The following is a 17,821-nucleotide window of genomic DNA, read 5'->3' on the forward strand; positions in this document are numbered from 1 at the left end:
CCCACGGTGGCCGCTACCCTCAGTCACCGTCGCGATCAGCATCTCGATCCCCGTCTTCACTGCAGGGGCTTCGGGTCGCAGTAACCCCTGCATGATGGCCGTGTGTCTGCGAGTACGTGCCTCTAGCTGCACGACTCCGTCCTGATGTGCACGGCGCTCTCACGCTTGTGCCTCACTCCCGCCCCTTCATCTGCCTGCTGGGCCCGCCTCTTCCTCTCCCTCCGCGCCTCTGGGCCACTTGGCCGGCCACGCCCTCGGCTGCAGCGGAGTGCACAGGAGCAGGAGCTGCTGACGTGGCGCCGGCGACCGTGGCAGGAAGGGAAAGCCGAGTGGAGGGGTCCCCGCAGGGCGACTCTCTCCTGCGGGTGTTCCCGATGGGTTGGGGGCGGGTGGTGCACCAGTCACGTGTGGGCTGCCACGGAGGTGCTGGTGCGCTGGGCACGCGCACGTGGCTGGGGAGCGCTCCCCAAGCCCTGAGCGGCTGATGCCAGCCGGTGCTTCCCGCGTGTTGTAGGTGCTGCCCTCCCTTAGCGGACTGCGCTCCTCACTGCAGCGCTGAAGGGCCTCTCCCATGGCTCCTCCGCAGCTGGGTTGGCCCCAGTGCTTCCTGGGCCTGTGCTGGCAGACGCCTGGTGGGCACGTGGCACTCCCCTGCCACGCACACCCCCTCTCAATCACCCAGCCCTGGGGTGTGCTGGACTCCTTGTCTGCCCTTCACTCGTTGAGGATATTTTGCTGACCACCTCCTAGGTGCTGGGTGCCGTGCATGGCGTTGCCCTCCTGCAGCTCACCGTCTGGTGGAAATGGAGGAAGGGGCCCACTGTGTGCTGTGCTGAGATGCTGTGGGATCTAGGGAGCTGGGTCTAACTTGGGCTGGGCAGGGGCTGGCCCAGGTGGCAGAGACAGCGGGAGATGCCAGGGAGAGACCAGTGGGGAAAGAAAGGGGCGTCTAAAGGAGCGGATGGCTGGGGCGGCGGCTGGGGGAGGGAGAGGCCGTGGAAGCGAGGCTGCAGGCAGGTGAGGTCTCCTCCAGGCGGGTGTGCCCAGAGCGGGTCGGGGCTCAGCCTGAGCAAGCAGTCACCTGGTCAGGGTGCCCCAGCTTGCTGTCCCTGCTCAGTGACTCAGCCTGGCCAGGTATAGGAGGGGGCCGGCAGAGAGAGGAGCAGGTGTGGTCCGGCCCTTAGTCCTTGCTCTGCCAGGAAGCAGTCAGGTGCAGTTGGGATCTTCTTTCCAGAAAAATGCTTTGTAAGCACCTCGCACTATTATCATTTAAATGGGACTTTTTCTACTCCTGTGATGAAGTTCGGGCTCGGCCAGAGCTGGCTGTGTAGCTTTGGGATGCTAATCTCGTAAACAGATGGCCACTTTGAAATCCGTTTCCTGTGAAGAAATTGTGTGGAGGGAAGCACTTTTCTTTGTCGCCAGCCCGCTTCCTCGTCTTGCTGGGCGCCGCAGGCCCGTGGGACTGCTGAGCGGGGTTCTTATCCTGAAAGGCACTGGTGACGTGCACACAGGAAGGGGGCTCCTCGGGAGACAGGGCGGCACTGAGACAAGGCTGCAGCCTTCAGTGCGTGGCTCCTGGACCGCACCTGCAGCGCCCTCCCAGAAGCCCCAGAAACGTTGCCCGCTGTGGTCTCCAGGCCGGGTCCGCCCGCGGGTTTGCCAGCCCCTGCACCTCTGCCCGCATCTGTGCTGTGGGCCTGTTGCTCCCCGCCTGCCCCCGAGGTTCCGTAAATCACTGCGTCACCCTGGCATCAGCGTGGCGAGCCAGCGTGCCTGACGAGGGAGGAGTGGCACTGGTGTCCTGTGGGCTTACCTTGAGTGTCACCTTGCTCCCACGGTGCCCACGGCTGGTATTCAGACTCCCCTGATGGGCTTCCTCTCCTCGAATTCCTATAAGAAGCTCATGAGGTAGGGGTTTTTGTCCCCATTTGTGGGTGAGGAGGTTGAGGCGAGGAGGCATCTGTGGCGCCCAGATTCTGTCTGATGCAAAAGCCACATCCTCTCCGGCATCCGGGGGCGTTATGTGCGGCAGACCGCAAGCTATGCCACCAAATGCACCTCATTGAAAACGTTCAGAGTCCCACAGAGTATGTTCTCCTACCACAGAGGGATGAATGTTAGAAGTCAGCGACAGAGGGAAATTTGGACAATCCACAGACAGGTGGACATCAAACCACACGCTCCCCAATACTGATGAGTCGAAGGAGAAACACGGGGAATTAGAAACGACTGGGGGGTGAGTGGGAGGCACACGCAGCACACACGGTACTCGTACGGAAACTTCCGGCTCTAAAGGCCTGCGTTACAAAAGAAAGATCTCAAATTGGTAGCTTCCCACCTTAGCAAGCTGGAAGAAGAGCAAACTCAATCTACAGCAAGCTAGGGGGAAATAATAAAAATGAGAGATGAACGAAAGAGAGGACAGAGAAAAGAACAAATAGAAAGTTATTTATTTGAAAAGATGAATAAAATGGACAAACTTTTAGCTGGACTGACCGAGGAAATGGGAGAGAAGTGTTAGCAAAGCAGGAGTGGGAGTGGGGACATCGCCTCGGGCTCCATGGAGGGAGAAAGGCCTGTGAGAGAGCGTCGTGGGGGGTCGTGTGCCCACACGTCAGGCCGTCTCGGTGAAGCCCATGGAGTGTCAGAACGGATCGCAGACACGGGAGCTACAGATAGGCCTGTGTGATCAGTAATCAGCAGCTACAGTATTTTCAGCAAAGAAAGTCCCAGGACCAGATGGCCTCATCGGTGAATTCCATGTTACGTTTAAAGAAGGAACTCACACTAAACTTTCTCAGGCTATTCCAAAACATAGAAGGGGAGGAATCCCTTTCTACCCCATCTTATGGTGCGCAATTTCAGAAGCATGCGTTTGGGCCCCTGCCTTCACCTGCACACGAACAGTGACTCAGGTGGGCCATAGACCTGAACGCAAGAGCTAACACTGTGAACGCTTGGAAGAAACACTGGTGTCCTAAGTCTTTGTGACCTTGGACAAGGGAGTGGCTTCTTAAATACGATGCCAGAAGCACAGACTGCTTCATCAAAATTAAACACATGGGTCAAAGGACTGTGTTAGGAAAGTGATGAAAAGTCAGCCCACAGAATGGGAGAAGAGACTCGCAAATCATATATTTAATGAGGATCTGGCATTCAGAACATATAAAGAATTCTCGCAGCTCAATGTCAAAAAGACTAAAAACTGAATTTAAAAACAGACGAGGGGCCCGAACAGACATCCCTCCACAGATGACACGCAGATGGCCTGTATGCGATGGGGTTAGGATGGCAACTGTCAAAAAGCCAGGAAACAACAAGGGTTGACGAGGAAGTAGAGAAGTCACCACCATTCCATGCAGCACGGTGCTGGTGCTGTGGAAGACGGGGCGGCTTGAGCGGGTGCTTGCACACCCATGTGTGTGGGCACGGTGTTTGTGGCAGTCCACAGCGGGAAGCAGCCCACCGGCCTGTCAGCAGGTGAATTAATTAAATAATTAAAAAAAGGGATGTATCCTGACAACGTGGTTGTCACTCACCTTTAAAAGGAAGGGAATTCTGGGGCGCCTGGGTGGCTCAGTCGGTGAAGTGTCTGCCTTCGGCTCAGGTCATGATCTCAGGGTCCTGGGATCGAGTCCCACGTCGGGCTCCTTGCTCGGTGGGGAGTCTGCTTCTCCCTCTCCCTCTGCCTCTCTCCATCTCTCAAATAAATAAATATTAAAAAACAATAGAAGGAAGGGAGTTCTGGTACCTGCTCCAGTGTGGATGAGCCTTGAGGACGTGGTGCTCGGTGAAAGAACCTGGACACAAGACAAACACTGTAGGATCCCATTCACATGAGGTCCCTGGAGTCATGTCGTCAAACTCAGACACAAAGTAGAGGGCGGGGCCAGGGCTGGGGGAGGGGCAGGGGTCAGTGTTTCACGGGGACAGAGTCTCAGTGTGGGAAGACGGAACATTCTGGAGATGGGTGGTGGCGGCTGCACAAGTGTGTGTATGAGCTCGATGCCCCAGGAGTGTAAACTTAGCAATGGTTAAAATGTATGCTATGTATACTTCACTGCAAACACAAAGGGCAAAAATGTAAGTAGACGTTTCTACAGATACGCAACAATCACGTGAAGAGCGTCGAAACTACCGTGAGACGTCGCTTCACGCCTGCAGGGACGGCCAGGAGCAGGGGGAGCACGGCGTAGCTCCTGGAGCAGTAAACTTCTGTGGTCGTGCGTCGTGACGTGTTACGTCTCTAGAACAGGAACGTAAGACGACGGAAAGTAACCCGTGTCAGTTGAGGCTGTGGGGAAACTGGAGCCTTGCAGACTGTGGGCGGGGTGCGAGGCAGTGCGGCCGCTGCGGGAACCAGTGTGATGGGTCCTCAGAAGGATCACGCGGAGTCTGGTCCGGCATATCCACGTGTAGTGCCGTTCCTGAGGGGGTTGAAAACGACATTCACCTGGAAACCCGCACTGGAGCGCTCACAGCCAGAAGACAGACAGAACCCAGACATCTGCCGAGCGTCGTGCAGATAAACCAGGCGTGGCGCACCCATCCCGTGGAGCGCTGCTCATCCCTAATCAAAGCCCCGTGCGGACACACCTGGTACTGTAAGGCCGGACCCCGTGGTGCTCAGTGAGCTAGGCCCCGTGGTGCCTGATTGCACGGGATGGAACGTCCACACTAGGTGAATCCCCAGACACGGCAGTAGGTTATGGGCACCGGGGGCTGCGGAGCGGATAGAAGGGGCTGCCCATGGGCTTGGGGTGAGGAAGTCTTCTCGAATTTGTGTTATGTTTGGATACTGTTGCAAATATACTAAAAAACACTGAATTGTTCACTTTAACATGGATAAAATGGTGAATTTTATTTTGTGTAGATTTTATCTCAAACAACAAGTCAGTTATTTAATAAATGGTTTTGTAATGTTAGGGACCGAGAGGCTCATTGAGCAGATGCCCCCCCTTCTGTGTAAGTGGGGTGGGCGGAGGGATGCACAGGGCAGGGCAGGTCCTTGGCCCTTGGTGGTTTGGGGACAAGGGGTAGGTGTGTGGAGGGCGTGCCTCGAGTGGGCTCGGTGCTGCAGTAGACAGCTCACTGGGACCTCAGGTGCTCACTGGGGCCTCGGGCGGCGTGAACTCGGGGCACATCACTCCTTGGTGGGGGCAGGGCTGTGGCTCAGGCTCCTGGGGGTGCATCCCCTTGCGTCAGGATTGGGCGCTGCTCCCCGGAGTTTGCCGGTTGTGTGACTGGCCGTGAAGGGATCACTTGAGGGGACACAGTCTTCCAGTCACCGATCTCTGTGTCTGATGAGTGGGAGCGTGGCCATGATGAACTTGGGGCCACGGGGAACAGTGTGATCGTCTGTCAGTCTCTGTATGTAGGTGGTTGCTGTAGCCTTGTTGTGTCTGGGCAAAGCAAGGCTGGGCCTTGGAGCATTTTATGGATTTTCAGTCCTTTTGCCTGTCCTCCTGGCCTCTGCTGGTCAGACCCATCCTGCCCTGTATCCTGCCCGTGAGCTCCGTGAAGGCTCTCGCCCCATGTCTGCTCCCCTGGGCTGGTCCTTGACACTCAGCGTGCACTGATTCGTCGGCTGCGTGAACACTGAGTCCGTGGCTGCCTCTGGGCCAGGGGTCGTGTCTCGTGCAGGCTCAGGGCTACGTCCCTGTCTCCAGCGGGAAGAAAGATGGGCCACAACAGGCGGGTCCCCTCGTTGAGGTCATGCTCTTGCCTCTGTCCTGTCTGCCGGCTCCTTCCTTCCTGCCCCAACGGTGCTCCCTGGGGCCTGGCCGTGCAAGCCTCGGGGAGGTTCGGGGGCACGGCAGGGGTGAGCCCCAGTGCCCGGAGCCGTGGCCCGGGAGGCTGGCTGTTCTTGGTGTTCACCTGTCGGGTCTGCTCTGGTGGACGGGCTGCTGGATGTCCCTGCGTCGCCCCTGCCTTGTGGGTGTAGTGGGCCCTCACTGTCTGTGGCCGCTCCCACGACCTGCAGGTCACTGGCTCCTCTCCCGAGTGTGGCAGTGGGGCCACGTGGCATGCCAGCACTGCCCTAACTGTCCTCTTGGTTGTCCAGGCTCCTTTTCTCCTTCAGGAATTTCAGAAAACTAGCAAAGTATTTGTAATTACACCAGACCTTTATTTTTCTACACTATCTATTCAGACACTTCCAAACTTGGAACCGTATTGTCCGGTCTGGGGAATAAAGCTGAATGCCCACCACCACCCCATTCCCGCCCTTCTGCCGGCACTCTTGGTTCAAACCCCCCTCGGATGCACACGTTGGAAGGTGATGTGCAGGGCGCACCCAGAAGACGGGAGAGGTGGTGCCCACAGTGTGTCGGGGAGTCTTCGTGTCCTCGCCCCACAGTCCTGTGCTGGCACGTTCTGGAGGCCGGGTCTGAAGCTGGCTGTGTCCCACGTGCCTCTGGGCCCCAGGGAACGCGATGTAGGAGGTCGTCCGGGTGTGTCTGGAGCCCCCACGCCAGCCTCCACTGCCACAGTGGGAGAGCTGGGAGCCCTTCTGCCCAGGCGCCTGGTCACCCGCAGAGGCGTGGTTCCGTGGCAGCGGCCTCCGCACGCGGAGCCTGCCCGGCACCTCTTCTGCCATGGAGCAGAGCCATGCTCCCGCAGTCCCGACAAGCGCTAGCCCTTCCTTCTAAAGGTCATTTCTGTCTTAGTCAGTTGTTAAAGTTCAAGAGGAAATAAACTGCTCGGAGCTGGCATTTCTCAAGTGTCAGCTCTCCAGGCCCCCGAGCCTGGGCTGAGCAGGAAGCGGGTTAATAAGTGAGCTGCTGTGTCGGCACGGTGATGGCTGAGCAGATGCTTCTCCTGTCGCAGCTTCACTAAAAAAATCGTAAAACAGAAACTAATGATTTTTTAAAATCTCATTTTCTCCTTTCATTTCTGTTGTTCAGCAGGGGAAATGCTTTAGAGATGTTTATTAGTGGGGTGCCAGGCCTTAGAGAGCTTGTCAGCCACGGGCACGTGGAGGGAGCGCTCCTCCCCAGCGTGCCCGCACGTGGCCCCCATGTCCTGCCTCCCTGATGGGGGCTCCTCCCCGGGGTGGGGGGGACAGCGGCTCTCCAGGAGGGGGTCAGCATCAGCGTCCCCACAGAGGGGCCACACCTAACCGGGTATTGACTCGTGCTTTGGGTCGAGGACAGCAGAATCGACGGGAAAGTAAACAGGCAGGACGGGCTTTAGTAATCAGGCACCGCCAGGTGGCTGGAAGGACGCTGCTGGACTGCTGGTGCTGGTCGCCGGCTGTGCCGTGTGAGGCCGCAGCTCTGCCCGCGCAACCGCGGCTGTCCATCGATCCTCGGCATGTCGGGTGCCTCAGCCGTGGAGCTGCTAGTGGGCTGTTGGCTGACGCCAGAGAGAGATGTGGGGGCGATTCTGCCGGCTCATCTGCCACCACCTCTCCTGCCTTGACGCCTCCCGCCTCGGTCGGGCCTCTGTTGGCCTCCTGCCCTCCCTTGTAAACTTAGGAGAGGCTGGGTGGGAGCCCCTTCTAGGGTTTTTACACACCCCCGGCCCCCAGCTTCAGTCTGTGGGGCAGACGGAGTCACTGGGAAGGCGGGAGGACACCCAGGTCTGCTCCTCCGCAGGGCCCAGTGCCCATGCAGCCCGACTTCAGAGGTGCCCCGGACAGATCTCAGTGTTCGCTGTCACATGGGGCGTGGTGGCCGTGGCTTCAGACTGGAGCTGCTCTCGCCCTTTGCAGATGAGAGAATCTGGGGGTCTCACAGGAAGGTGTGGACGTGAGCGAGCAGGTGGCAGTCGTGGGGGGATGGCGTGAGTCTTTGGAAAGGAGCGAGCGCCGCATGCACGTGACCCTGGGCCGTCCAGGCCGGCATGTGTGCCTGTGGCCATCAGCAGGCTGGTGGGGAGCTCCTTGGGGCAGGGGTCTGTCTGCCTCCACTCCTCGCGCCTTTCCAAACCTTAAATCCGGCACTTGTGGTAGAGGGCAGGGACTGGTAACCGGTGTCTGCAGGGAGCCAGCTAGTCAATGGCTTTTGCCCTTTTTGGCCACAGAATCTGTTATATGAAAACGGCCACAGATGCCACATGAATGACCAGGTGTGGCTGTATTCCAGCCACATTTTATTTTCCAAAAGCAGGCGGTGGACAGTCAGCTGCGCGTGGGTGGAAGAGCGGGAACGCGGCACCTTTGGCTGGGCTCCCCGCCTGGCCCTACTCCCTGCTCCTTGTGTGACTCCCTGTGTTCTGACCCTGGGCTGTGCACACACCCTCAACCTCAGGGATGTGGTCGGCAGCGCCAGAGTGTGTGGCTGTGGTCCCGGAGGACTTGAGGGTCCTCACCTGCTGCGTCTCGGTGGCCTGGGGCGGGTGTTGAGCTCATTCTGCCGTGTGCCGGGCACGCAGAGCTCGCCGCACGTGGACTCCCCGCGCCTGTGATTTGGAGGCAGCCCCACCTGTTTGTGTGCAGCTGGGAACGGATCAGCTACATCAGATTATTCCTCGTGGTGGGATTGAATCGCAAGCACAAGGTGATTGTCCTTCTCCCATCCCAAGGTCGTCGGGAGTGTGTACGGTGTGGACCTGGTCATCCGGCTTGAGACGCTGGGGCAGCAGGCTCATCCGAGGCGGCGCTGGGGCACGTGGTCGGGGGCCGGGGTGCGGATGCCTGGCTTGCCCCGCCTGCCCCTCCTTTGAGCGGGGTTTTCGCATTTCTCCTTCTCTGGTTTTGTTTCGTTGTTTGGGTTTCCATTTTTATTTTTCAGAGAAATGTGTAATGACACTGGGAGACATTTAGGATGGGAATCAGATGGCATGCATGAGGACAGCTGCGTGCCACCCGGCCCAGGCGTCGAGGGGCGCTGGGGTGAGGCTCACTGCTCCCTTGCCAAGGCAGCCCCTCCAGTGAGTCTGAGCAGGACCCACCGAGGAGGCGCCGCCCGCCTCTGCCCTCTTCTCCCTTCCCCCTGCACGTGGTGCACATCGTGCCACAGCTAGCACGTGGCCAGACTGATGGAGCCTGTGGTCGCACTGCTGTCCCCAAGACCTGCCCTCACTGTGCTGGGCAAGGCTGGCCCCACCGTGAGAGGGCGCCCCCGTGCACGTTCCCTCACCAGGGGGCTGGGGGCCCTGTCCTCTGACTGCTGTGGGTCAGCACCAGGACTAGGCGTGCAGGGGTGTCCTCTTCTCACACAGCCCGTTGCATGCCGGGCAGCCTGTCTGACTTCTGTGGAGACCCCGGCTGCTGACCTCTTCTGCTTTCACCTCTGTTCCATGTGCAGCTTTGGAAAGCATATTCTGGTGCAAGTCTCAGCCAGGAGTCTTTCAAGGAGATCTTGGCCAGCACTGGACGAGGCTGCACCATGGCTTCTCCACCCCAGCTGAGCGCCCCCCCCCCCCCACTCCCCGTGAAGGCAGGGGCACGGCAGGGGAGTTCACACTTGCCTTGCACTTTGTATCTGTGTCTCCTTAGATTCCCTGTTGCCCGTTAGGCACAGCAGGACAGAGATCGGTGGCTTCCCTTTTACTGGGGAGGAAATGGAAGGTCAGGCTTGCTGGGAGCACCCGAGCACTCAGATGCTGAGTGGGCTCCCACTGGCTTTCTTGGAGCTCTCTAGCCAGGGGAATCCAGGCCATGGTTAGCGTCCCGCTCTCGCCAGTGCCCTGGGATTGGCCGTGGGCTGTGTGTGTTGAAAGCTTCCAGGCAGGCGTGCCTGGCCACTGTGGTGGCCAGAGCCTCACTTGGCAGGGAATTTGTGAGTAGAAGCCTGCCCATGGCACAGGGCTGCCTCTGGGACAGCGTTTCTGCGTGCCCGCCTTCCCAAGCTGCCGCGTTTCCCAGGAACATAGCTGGGCACGTGTTTTTTGTGGCTGCAGGATGTGTGCGCCATGCTGGGGAAGCTGTCCCGTTGAACGGTTTGCCGGGGTTACTCATGAAGGCGTTCCATTTCAGAGTGTGTGCGGTGTGCACTGCTGGTAGATTCCTCCAGAGTTGGGCAGGGCACGCTCTCCTCAGCCTGGCCTTGAGCAGGGTCCTCCCGTGCCCCCCGCCCTCCCCTCCTATTGGCCAAGTCTCCCAAAACCCATCTGTGTCCCTCTGGTTTCCACTCACGGAAGCCCTTGCTGCACGCTTGCCTGAGTCACCCTTTCCGGAGGCCCGGATATCCGTTCTCCTCTCATCTTGGCTGGTCCGGGAGCCCCGAGCCGTCAGTGAACTCCAGGGGCCAGACTGGGGACGGAGGCTTGCCGTCCTTTGGAACTGTAAGGTGAGCGTTTGATGACCTCACGCTTGCGTTCGAGTGTGGAGTGGTGAGTAAATGCCTCCCCAGCCTGGTGGGACGAGTTGGGAATGGAGGCACTAAGCAGATGAACACATGTGAGTACAGAAAGCATGACATGAACACAAACGATGAAGACTTGAAGATGGCGGGAGGGAAGCTGGTGATCTGACGGGTGTCACATCGAGGCTGTGAGATGGTCACGGGAGGTGGGAGGGTGTTCCAGGCCGTGTGCCTGCCGTGCACCGCGACCCAGGTGGTGGAGCCTGGGGGACTGGTAGGAGTGGGAAGGGGCTGAGGCATGGAGCCCCTGTCAACCCACTTAGTGTGTGACCTCGTGCTTGTCTGTGTTGTGTTGAAATGTGCTGATCCCACTCCCCTGCCCCACGCCACTGCCCCGGCCCGGCTACACCTTCCAGAAGGAAACCCGAAGTCCACAGGGGAATCCTTGTCACACAGGACCGGGCAGCCAGCGGGGCAGCCGCTCTGGCTGGAGGTTGACCCTCACCAAGCAGCCTTCCACCTGGGGATGACTCTTGAGAGTCATTCCCTGTCCCTAAGACCACCTGAAGCCTGCACGGCCCCTCAGTCCTGAAGGCCAGCTGCCCCACCCCCTTCTCTGTGCCTGGGCCCCCAGTCACTCCTCACCCAGGTAGTGGGGTCTCCCCCGGCCTTTGCCCCTGCGCTGCCCCCTTGCTGTGCTCCGGGTTGGCTGGAGTTTGGCCCCTTCAGGGCTCTGTGCACCTTGCCCTGTCCCTTGGGTTCCTTCTGGCTGGTTGTCCTCCTGCCCTGTCTTTGGCCCCAGGGCATCCTGGCAGCCCTGAGCCATCCAGCTGCTGGTGATCCAGTGTCAGCTGAGAGTCTGGCCGTGTCCTCCAAGCCTGGTGTCACACAGGGTGGCTGTCCTGTGCCCAGGAACAGCACGTGACCTGCACGCCGGTTATACCTCCCTGTGTTGGATCAGCCAGCTCTACCTGCTGTCCACTCGTTGGCCCTTAGCCCTGCCCTGTCCTTTTACGGCTCGTCCCTTCCTTCTGCTGGACACACAGACTTCTAGAATGTTCAGCTTCTCAACATTCCCCGCTGAGCCTCGATGGAACCAAGAGCTTGGCAGCCATGTTTTTGTGGTGTGGGCAGCTGCCGCCAGGCCCTGTGCTGTCTGGGGCTGGACCTGTGTTTCCATCCATCCTGACTCAGCCTGGGAGCCCGAATACCTAGACAGGAAGTGGGGTCACCTGCTTGACGGTGGTTTGGCCTGGGCAGTAGCCCTTGGGGTGCACAGGGCCTCATGTGAGTGAGTGAGTGAGTGAGTGAGTCACTTGGGGCCAGAATTCCCTGTCTGTTAAATGGGAGAAGTTAGTGCTTTGATCTACATTCTGAGAGCCCTAAGGATTATGCTTTAGGGATTTTGCAAAAAAGCATGAATAAAGTTTTGTGAATGGTTTTTTAGTTTTGCACAAAAGTGTACTTGCTAGAAATCAGTGTTCTATTTATCCTGTCCCCTGTTGGAGACCCCGTGGCTTAGCTTGTGCTGTGCAGTTACTGCTCTTGGGCAGCAGTCAGCAGTGGCCAGCACAGTCCCGCGCTTACGCGCCAACACCTTGTCCAAGTGCACTGGCTAAAGGTTTACTCGGCTCACGGTTGTTGTTTTGGGTTCGAGTGTGGCAATGGCTGTCGGCGTTTGCGTGCTCCGTGTTTATGAGCCAGACAAGACTTGGCACGAGGCCCTGGCCCCACACCAGGCACAGAGCTCTGGGGGATGACTGTCCTTCCTGCATGGACAGCACCGCCCTGTCCGGGTCCTTCCCAGAGTGGTGGCCGGTCCTTGGGCCTTCTGCAGCACGGTGGGGGGTGGCCGATGCTCTTCCCTGGGAGAACACAGACAGCGGGGGAGGGGTGCTGCAGAGGTCGTGCAGGGCCAGAGCCTGCATCTGCCGTATCTGCAAGAAGGTCATTAAAATGTCTCCTGCCGCTTCAGAGTGAGCTGTGTCCTCTGTTCCTTGAAGGTGGGTGCTCTCAGGCAGGGGCCTCTCTGAGGAGGAGGACGTTCGGGGCCGCAGTACAAAGACGCTTCTCCGAAGTGCAGACCTCGTCTCCTTCAGCCAGCGCCAGCTCAAAAAGGCCTTGATCGATAGGCATGCGGACTGTCCTTCAAGCACTGAGCACTTCGTTTTGAACTCCCAGAGGCCTGTGGAAATGCCAGTGACCCCAAAGTTCAGCTTACGCTTGAAACTAGCGGTTTAATGTTTTATGAGTTTTCTCGTTGCTTCCCAAGAATGGCTGAGGTTCACCGGAGAACACATGGCAATGCAAAGAGTTGGCTGTCCGGGCGCTGGTGTCGTGGGTCAGGGCCCTGGGCTCGGCGCGCACGTGGGGTCCCTTTCTGCCCCTCGGCATGTGGGGGCGGGGGCAGGGCCACCCGCTGGCTGGTGGTTTGAACAACTCCTTTGGGACACTTTGGCCTGGGTTCGTGGAAACGTCAGAAAACCGTGCTCCTGTGGGAGACCAGGCCTTCTTGGTTCCTGAGGGCCTCGCTGTTCCTTGCCCTCTGTCATGTGAGGCCCGGATCCCGCCACGGGGCCGGCCCCCTGAGTGTGCCGCCAGCCGTTACTCTGTCTCTGTGGAGTTGTACGCACAAGTGAGCCCCTCCTGACTCCTCATTCCCGGCCTGTGCCTTACTTTCCTTTGCAGCTGGGTGGGCATCTAAATGGGGAGGTGGTCTGCACTTCCTGACTGCCATTTGCTCATCTGCTCTAACACCATTTGCCCTGAGACCCTCCTTGCCCACATTGGGGTTCCTCTCCCCTGCTCCTTCCCCGTGTGATAGAGCCGTGCCCTTGGCCCCCGCGCCCTGCCCTGCATGCCTCCTCCTGGAAGTCCCCTCGCGTGCCAGTCATGCCTGTGTGTGTTTGCTTCTCGACCGTCCTGTGCCCATGGCAGTGACTGAGTTGCGTGGTTGGACCCTAGTCCCCTCCCCACTCTCTGCTTTGCGGCGGGGGCGCTGGCAGGAGGCTACACCATCCGGGCCCCCACCGAGGTCTGACTCGCCAGTCAGTGGTGCTCGCAGCCCCAGGAACCGAGCTGTTTCCTGTGGCGGCTGCTCCGTGATGTCAGGGCTCTCTCTTTCTGTCTCGGCTGTGACTTGACGGGCAGCGACAACGACCCTTCATGTCACAATGTCTCAGTTCATGTGAGCCATGTGGTTTCTGCGCCCCGTCGGCCTGCAGCCTCACAAGGTCGCGCCCATGCTTCTCGTTCCCTGGGTTTGTGCAGGGCCGCGGAATTGTCGCTGTGGCCCATCCCCGCTGGGCGAGCGGCCGAGTGCGTCTGGCTGCTGGTGGTGCTGGGGAAGCCTGGATGGAGCGTTTGGTGGTGCTCCCTGTGGTGCCCTGGGGGGGGGTTTACCTGCAGTTTTGTCTTTTGAACGGTTGGGCACAGACCGGGTGTCAGGCCTTGGGGCACAGGGCCAACAGCCCTGAGGATGGAGCTCATCCCACGGCGGTGGGCAGGGCTGCCCACCCTGTGCAGGGTCATGCGTCCTCTGGCGTTTTTCCTGCCCTTCCTCGTTTCCTGGAGAGCATTATACCACTGGGAGAAGCAGGTGTTCTTTCTAACTGGGCCTGAGGGCTTTGCTAACCTGAGCTCAGCCCCAAAGCCCTGAAAGGCCCAGTCCCCGCCAGACGCACGGGGGCGCTGCCTCTGAGTTGACATACTTGTTTCTGTGATGTTTCAGGACTGGGCTGTGGGCTTCGGTCAGACACCGGGGGTCTGAGGCCCAGTGATGCTTTAAGGGCCTGCACGGTGAGCTGGCAGCCAGCAGACGAGGATACAGGTGTCCTGTGTCCCGGCTTGCCCCCCGCTGCCACCTGCTCTTGGGGGGGGGTGGTCTCCCGTCTGACCCCCACATGGCTAAGAGGGCATCGTGTTCCCACATGGCGGGGCTGGGGGCTTGGCAGACTCCCCCAAGGCTGTCCCCAGCGAGCCGGTGCTCAGGACAGCCTCTGAGTAGCTCGGTCGGACGGTGTGCTGGCTGTGGTCTTGCCTTGCCGTGCATGAGCGAGGGAATGGGGCCTTTCTCATTCAGTCGCCCGTGTCGGAGCACAGATTCCAAGCCCTTGTGAGCTGCTCACCTGAGCTCAGTGGTTCTGGGGTCGATGGACCAGTGCTTGATTCTCAGGCTGGCCTGTGGAGAGTTTAGATGGAATGAGAACTCAAAGTAGTCTCTTAACAGTTCTGTTCAGGTGAACATGGGTGCCTGTTTTTATGTGTCTGGTCGTGGAGCACCTGGAGGGGGCAGGTGTGGTCGGTCGGCGGTGCAGCTGGGTCACACCTCAGCGTGAGACTCTGGGATGGCCGGAAGGAAGGGAGAGCAAGGGGCCCAGCCCGTTGTCCGTTCTCTCAGTGTGATCACCTGTCCTGAATTAAATAACAAAGCCCCATGCTCAGGTGTGGGAGAGAAGCGAGCGCTGTCCGCCGTCCCCGCAGACGAAGGTTTTCTCCAAGTCGGGCAGTCAAAGCCGAAAGGATGCGGTCACAGGCCAGGTGTGGCTGAGCCTGTAGGCGCCCTCCGCGGCCCACAGCCCAAGCGGCGACGCGGTCCCGTGTCCCCCGCACCACCTCTGGGAGCGCACCACAGTCCCTGACAGCACAGTCTGAGTGATACTCTGCTTCCGAGGACTTTTGGGATTGTAAGGATTTCCTTCAGAAAGAGGTGCTTTCCCCACCCTGAGGGGTTAACTCCTCACTGAGGGTCCTTTCCCGGGACACCGCCCCTTGCGGCCCCTCTCTGCAGAGCTCCCTTCCCTGGGGGTTTCCCTGGTCATCATCCCATCCATCGGGCCCTGGGGTCGGCCACTCTGGGTGTAGAATCATGAGGCCGCGTGTTCTCGGGAGCCTGAGACGACTCCTGCTAGTGCTGGGCCCTGGCTGCCCTTGGCTGTTGAGGAGCACGTCGGAAGCAGAGGGCAGCCCCAGGCAGGACTGAGAGACTAAGGGCATTTGGGGGGAAAGAGAGGCAAAGACCAGGCTCTGAAGGTGAGTCACAGCCATGCCAGGGAGTCGGGTGTTAGCCCGTGGGTGGTCAGGAGTGCGGGGTCCTGACCCGTTCCTCCCACAGTCGCCTGCCGTCTGAAGGACAGACCTGGGGGGGGGGGGGGCGTGCTGGGGGTGTGGCCTCTCATGAGCAGCCACCGCGGGGTGCCCCGGCCCACCGGGGTGTCAGAGCCCCTGCTGGCGGCCCGCCGGGCAGCGCGGTGGGAGCGGGCCCTAGCTCGGGGCGGTGGGGCCTCCCCCACACCAACTGCACATCTGGCTGCTGTGATCCGGATGGAAGTGCTTGCTGGTAATTTAGCTCATTCAGAAGTGCTTTCTCCCGAAGCGCCGTGTTGCTGACAATTTTTCCCATTGTGCGTGGGGTTGAGCTCCCCCTCCCCCCGCCGCCTGCCGTGTTCTGGGATCACCCTGGGTGTCTCTTTGAAATCCAGAAACTCCTGAAAAGCTCTAAGTAGCTATTCACCAGTGAGGAAATGGCAGCGTGCCGCTTGCACGTGCGGCTCTATTTTGGGACTGGCGTGACGAGCGTGTCCTGGTTCTGGGGGGCCCGTGGCTGGGCTGGCGTCCTGTGGGCCAGGTCTCACTGTTCTGCCCTTTGGACTTTCTTGTGCAGCGCCCGCGTGCTGGAGAAGGCCCGGCAGCAGCTCCAGGAGGAGGTCCGGCAGGTCAGCAGCCAGCTGCTGGAGGAGAGGAAGAAGCGGGAGATGCAGGAGGCCCTGGCGCGGAGACTGCAGAAGCGGGTCCTGCTGCTGACCAAGGTACGGGGCATGGCAGGGGTGCCCGGGCTGACCCCACTTGGGGTGCCTGCCGTCCCGGCCAGCAGCCGCCAGTCCATCCCTGCCACGTCCAGCCGGAGTGTCTGGTACCCCGGGAACCCATGGTTGTCAGGATCGCTACCCGATGAAGGGCACTTCTAACCACGGTGGTTTATGTGGTTGACCAGGCAGGCTTGTGTGGAGCTGCCTCGTGTCCCCCCACAGAAGAGCGTCCGCTTCCCTGCATCAAAAGCGGGGCGTCCTGGGGGCTTTCTTAGCCTGTGCTCTTATCCTGGGATGTTTGTGGGGTTCTTAAATCACAACGAAGACTTCCCCAAACTCTGGTGGTCCCTTTGGGGCTCAGGGGGCTGACCCGGGCTCCCTCTCTCAGGCAGGGTCCGCCCTGCCCTAGGTTGTGGGCGAGGGCAGCCTTCCCTTCCTTCAGTGACCTATGAGCGCAGGGTGAGTGGTGGTGGGTCTGTGGCCCATGGTTTGGAATGAGAACTGTCTCTGGGTGCAGATGCCCTGGGTGGAATGTTCTTGTTCCCAGCCTCCTGGGTGGGGCCAGGCTCTCTCTAATCGTCCTGGGCCTGAAGAGTTTCCGATGTCTGGCTCGACAGTCTGCTAGAGCAAGAATTAAGGTTTTGTGTGTGAGCGTGTTACTTAAACGTTCCCTTGAGTGCTGAAGTTTCAGGAGACAGGGAAGAGGGAGCCTGAATCTGTCTCTAAATGCTCTCCAGGCACGGGTGTGGGGTGTCCAGCTTGCTGGGCAAAGACTCCTCCCGTCTGCCCCGAACCTGACCCTGCGTGGGCCGAGTGGGCCCATCCTGGGGAGCGACGGTCCACCTGGGGGATGCTAGGACCTGTGCCTCATGCTCTTGGCCTCTGGGACCTCCTGCTTACGAAGCTTTGAGGGGACAAGTCCTGTTTCAGCTACGAAAAGCCCCCCGTTTCATGCCTTCTCCAGCACACTCCTTGCCGTGCCGTGTTGTCGCTTAAGAGCCATGGCATCACTCAGGGCCCTGGGTTCAGGGGCTTCCCGGGTCATGCTAGGCCGACCTCTGCACACAGGCCCCTGGGGCTGCCCCTGCCCTCCTGGCTCTGCAGGTGGTCCCTGCGGGGGACTCATGCAAAATCCCCTCATGTGCCACCCCCAGGACCTTGGCTGCCTTCTGGCAAAGACGAGGACACGGTCCTTTTGCCTGGGTGCTCGTGGTCGGTGACGGTCAGGGTATGGAGCCGCCCTCTTGTGCCCCCACTTCTTCCTCCCTTCCTTCCCCAGTGTGTACTGCATGCCACCAGCTCGTCTCTGTGCCTCCGCGGGGTCATGGCATTTCTAGTGCTTACTGTCTAGCGGGGCGGGCAGGAGCAACACACATATTTGCCAATTGTAACGGAATTTTTTTTTTTTTTTAAGATTTTTATTTTATTTTGGAGAAAGAATGCGTGTGTGCATGGGGGGAGGGGCAGAGGGAGAGGATCCCAAGCAGAATCCCCACTAAGCACGGAGTCCGACACGAGGCCCTCCCTGTCTCAAGACTCTGAGATCATGACCCGAGCTGAAATCAGGAGCCGACCACCCAACCGACGGAACCACCGGGCGCCTCATATGACGGAACTTGGGTTGGAGCTGAAGCCATCCATGGTAGAGCTGGGGCGTGAGGGCTCGGTTTGTGGAAGTCGTGTGCAGGATTTGGGGAAATGGACATGGAGGCGCTGCCAGTGCTGCTGGCATCGGTCCAGACCGTGGGGGGCAGAGGGAAC

General features: G+C 59.5%; 1 protein-coding gene across 1 annotated transcript in view; it reads left to right on the forward strand.

Moving 5' to 3' along the window:
- MAD1L1 (mitotic arrest deficient 1 like 1) overlaps nt 1–17,821 on the forward strand; it is a 275,913-nt gene that overhangs the window by 105,806 nt on the left and 152,286 nt on the right. Inside the window, exon 11 of the mRNA XM_057315132.1 lies at nt 15,916–16,060. Within this exon, the coding sequence (XP_057171115.1) occupies nt 15,916–16,060 (145 nt within the window). The remainder of the gene's footprint in view (nt 1–15,915; nt 16,061–17,821) is intronic.

Source organism: Ursus arctos, unplaced genomic scaffold (assembly GCF_023065955.2).
Source record: "Ursus arctos isolate Adak ecotype North America unplaced genomic scaffold, UrsArc2.0 scaffold_2, whole genome shotgun sequence".
Taxonomy (NCBI): Eukaryota; Metazoa; Chordata; class Mammalia; order Carnivora; family Ursidae; genus Ursus; species Ursus arctos.